General features: G+C 52.3%; 1 protein-coding gene across 1 annotated transcript in view; it reads right to left on the reverse strand.

The window, feature by feature from the left end:
• Window positions 1-3829, reverse strand: part of WFDC1 (WAP four-disulfide core domain 1) — a gene marked incomplete at its 5' end in the record, with an annotated part of 14970 nt that overhangs the window by 473 nt on the left and 10668 nt on the right. Inside the window, 2 exons of the mRNA XM_018572440.1 lie at window positions 1738-1850; window positions 2407-2597. Coding sequence (XP_018427942.1) covers window positions 1738-1850; window positions 2407-2597 — 304 coding nt within the window. The remainder of the gene's footprint in view (window positions 1-1737; window positions 1851-2406; window positions 2598-3829) is intronic.

Raw genomic sequence — 3829 nt, forward strand, 5'->3', positions numbered from 1 at the left:
TCCACTCTCCCTGTTCTCTTCCTCCAGAAGACGAATATTCGACATTGTTTATTCATTTCCTTTCATGCTGATTCAGCTCATTTGTTCTCTTATTAGACATTTTCGGCTCATATCCCCTGATGTCAACGTGTGGACCGGAAGTGAGCCGTGTGAAGGAAATATTGTCCCCTCAGTTCCACATACAATCTACATGTAGAGATCTGAGTGTTCTTTCATGTGATATACACCCCGTGCCCCATGCTCTATGGTCTTCCGGCCTCCTATACACCCCGTGCCCCATGTACTATGGTCCTCCGGCCTCCTATACACCCCGTACCCCATGTACTATGGTCCTCCGGCCTCCTATACACCCCATGCTCTATGGTCCTCCGGCCTCCTATACACCCCGTGCCCCATGCTCTATGGTCCTCCGGCCTCCTATACACCCCGTGCCCCATGTTCTATGGTCTTCCGGCCTCCTATACACCCCGTGCCCCATGTTCTATGGTCTTCCGGCCTCCTATACACCCCATGCTCTATGGTCCTCCGGCCTCCACACTCCATGACATGGGCGGATCATCCTCATCTACCTAAAAAGCTGAAACAATATAATTGAAGTGAGTAAATAATAATGTGAGTGACTCTTCCGGCCGAGATTGCTGACAATGTTTTATGTCCGCCTGGATTTCCGGTGCAGGTGTCACACCTGGACTCTGATACAAATGTATCTCTTTCAAGTGTTCCATTTCCTGTTGCCAGGCAACCAGATTTAATGTTTCCTTCTGCAGAATGACGGACGGGAGCGCCCCCTGCTGGCTACACTGCGGTACTGACACTGCGCCCCCTGCTGGCTACACTGCGGTACTGACACTGCGCCCCCTGCTGGCTCCTTTATAGGTACAAATATAATCTACAATCCAAGAAAAGACCAATTCCAGTTCTGGGGGATTTATTAGGAAATTGGTGACTTGCGGGGCCGTTCACTAAAGGGAGAAGAGAGGAAACGAGGACAACAGAGCTGAATGGAAAGGGAGCTGACCTGGAGAATTGTTCTGGTTCAGCTCTGTTGTCCTAGATTGTTCCCTTCTCCAAACTCCTCCCCCTTTAGGGAATAGCCCTGCTAGAATATCTTAAAGCCAAAGGACGACCATGACAGCCAGGGATTAGTAGTGCCTAGGTACAGGAAGTACACTGATATTAGTAGTGACTTGGCACTGGAAGTGTTCTGAGATCAGGAGTCACCAGGCGCAGCCACGCAGGAAGTGCACTGACATACAGAGTGCCTAGATACAGGAAGTGGACTGAGATCAGGAGTCACTAGGCACAGGAAGTGCACTGAGATCAGGGGTGACAAGGCACAGGAAGTGCTCTGATATCGGGTGACTAGGCACAGGAAGTGCTCTGATATCAAAGTTGACTAGGTACAGGAAGTGCACTGATATCAGGAGTCACTAGGCACAGGAAGTGCACTGAGATCAGGGGTGACTAGGCACAGGAAGTGCTCTGATATCAGGGGTGACTAGTCACAGGAAGTGCTCTGATATCAACGTTGACTAGGTACAGGAAGTGCACTGATATCAGGAGTCACTAGGCACAGGAAGTGCACTGATATCAGGGGTGACTAGGCACAGGAAGTGCTCTGATATCAAAGTTGACTAGGTACAGGAAGTGCACTGATATCAGGGGTGACTAGGTACAGGAAGTGCACTGATATCAGGGGTGACCTTTTTCAGTTCAGTTCCACTGCTCTCTCCCCACCTTCTCTGCTCATGATCTGGGTTGACATTAGAGGTCGGAAGGCGGCCCGTTCACCACCTGAAAGAGCGAGCAGCCCTCCCCCCCCCATCCCCCGGAAGAGCCAGCAGAACGATCTGAAACACAAGCGCTTTTCCTGTAAATTTTAAAGATGAATTACCCCGCAGTGCACGCAGCTACAGTGGGCGCGGGGGGGGGGATTTATAGGTCTTGTAGTGCTTTTTGGGGATATGTAAATATGTAAATATATTATATATATATGAGTCACCAGGAAGTGAGCAGGAAGTCACCAGGAAGTGAGCAGGAAGTCACCAGGAAGTGAGCAGGAAGTCACCAGGAAGTGAGCAGGAAGTCACCAGGAAGTGAGCAGGAAGTGGTGAACACATGTGACACTTTCCTTTACAAGTCACTTTGCTGGCTGACTGCACAATGAATGTGAAAGGAAACCCCCTCCCCCGCTGAGCCCGCACAGAAGGCGATCACACGTCTCTCTCCGTCACGCCTCCCGCATGGAAGACGATCACATTTATTGGCATTCGGCTGTAAAGCATTTCGGCCATTTTTGGCTTTTGTCATTCTAGGCGATTTAGAAAGGGGCGGAGCCACCTGTGAACGCTGCTAGGCCAAGGCCCGGGCTAAAGTTCACCTATAAAAAGAAAAGAGACACCACACAGTCCTCCCATCAGACGGAGCTCCGCCTCCTCCGGCCGCTCTATAAATATGACGTTAATGATTAAAACTGCAAAAACCGCGCCCGTCCGCGGGCTGGAGGAGCGAACGGCGTCCTCCTCTGAGCTTTGCTCCTCCTCCTCCTCTGAGCTTTGCTCCTCCTCCTCTGAGCTTTGCTGCTCCTCTGCCGCCGTCTGATAGGAGGAAACCGAGGACAATCCAGAGTGTGATTGGGCGGGGCTGCATTGGACCTATAGAGGGGGCGGGGCTGCATTGGACCTATAGAGGGGGCGGGGCTGGAACCCGGGAACACACTGGCTGAATGTCCGCAGGCTGACTCTTGGGGCCAATCAGATGACAGCACAGTCAGCGGCAGAAGATAAATGACGGGAAGTCGGAGGTGTTCGGCAGATCGCGGTCCTGGACGAGCTTCCTGTTAGTGACGTCTGACTTCCTGGAGGAAAGTTTGATTGAAGGAGCTTTTCCTGGATGCGCTAATCTGTTCTACAATCATTCTACGCGGGGGGAGGGGCCACACCGGATTGTGGGAGACGATTCTTCCTGGAGAGGAGAAAATGTGTTAGAGGAGTTCCCCTTTAACACCCCAAAATAAATAAATCTGTACAGAGGCGTCCAATGATGGTGCTGGATGAGACTGAAGGGGAGGTCGGAGGTCAGATAGAAGACTGAAGGGGAGGACGGAGGTCAGATAGAAGACTGAAGGGGAGGACGGAGGTCAGATAGAAGACTGAAGGGGAGGACGGAGGTCAGATAGAAGAATGAAGGGGAGGACGGAGGTCAGATAGAAGACTGAAGGGGAGGTCGGAGGTCAGATTGTGTCCTGTGTATTAATCAGCTTCGGGGTGTCGGAATGTTTCATCTGATTAGTGACGCGGCTGGTCTGCTCTGCCTGTGACAGCCAATGAGAAGCCGCCTTTCACTGTGTAACCGGCATCGATGTGCAATCTGATTGGCTGTCATTGGCAGCGCACTGTCTCCGCCCCCCTCATATAATATGCGGTCCCCTCCCCTGTACACGACTGCGAGGTGACACAGAGCTCAGGGCCGTGCCGACCTGACAACCTGATCATGTGACCCCCCTGCCAATGTAATCCGGGGGGGAGGGGATTATTAAACTGCGCACTTCGGCCAGCAAGACTCCACATGGAGACGCTGAGCCCTCGCCTTTTACTCAGCCGCGCAGTGCGCCGTTTAATAATCCCCACCCCCCCCGGATTACATACCATATGGTTACGCCCTGAAGGGGCGGTACTTCCCTCGAAACGTGTTGGCTGCATTTAATTCAATACACTTTTCAAATCCGTTTCTCCCGGAGCTGCTGGAATACATCTGATGACAGGTCCACTTTAATAACACGTCTGCGTCCCCCCCCCCCCCCCCACACTCCCCACCCGGGGAGGGGCGA

This window comes from Nanorana parkeri, unplaced genomic scaffold (assembly GCF_000935625.1).
Source record: "Nanorana parkeri isolate BGI_ZX_2015 unplaced genomic scaffold, ASM93562v1 scaffold2031, whole genome shotgun sequence".
Taxonomy (NCBI): domain Eukaryota; kingdom Metazoa; phylum Chordata; class Amphibia; order Anura; family Dicroglossidae; genus Nanorana; species Nanorana parkeri.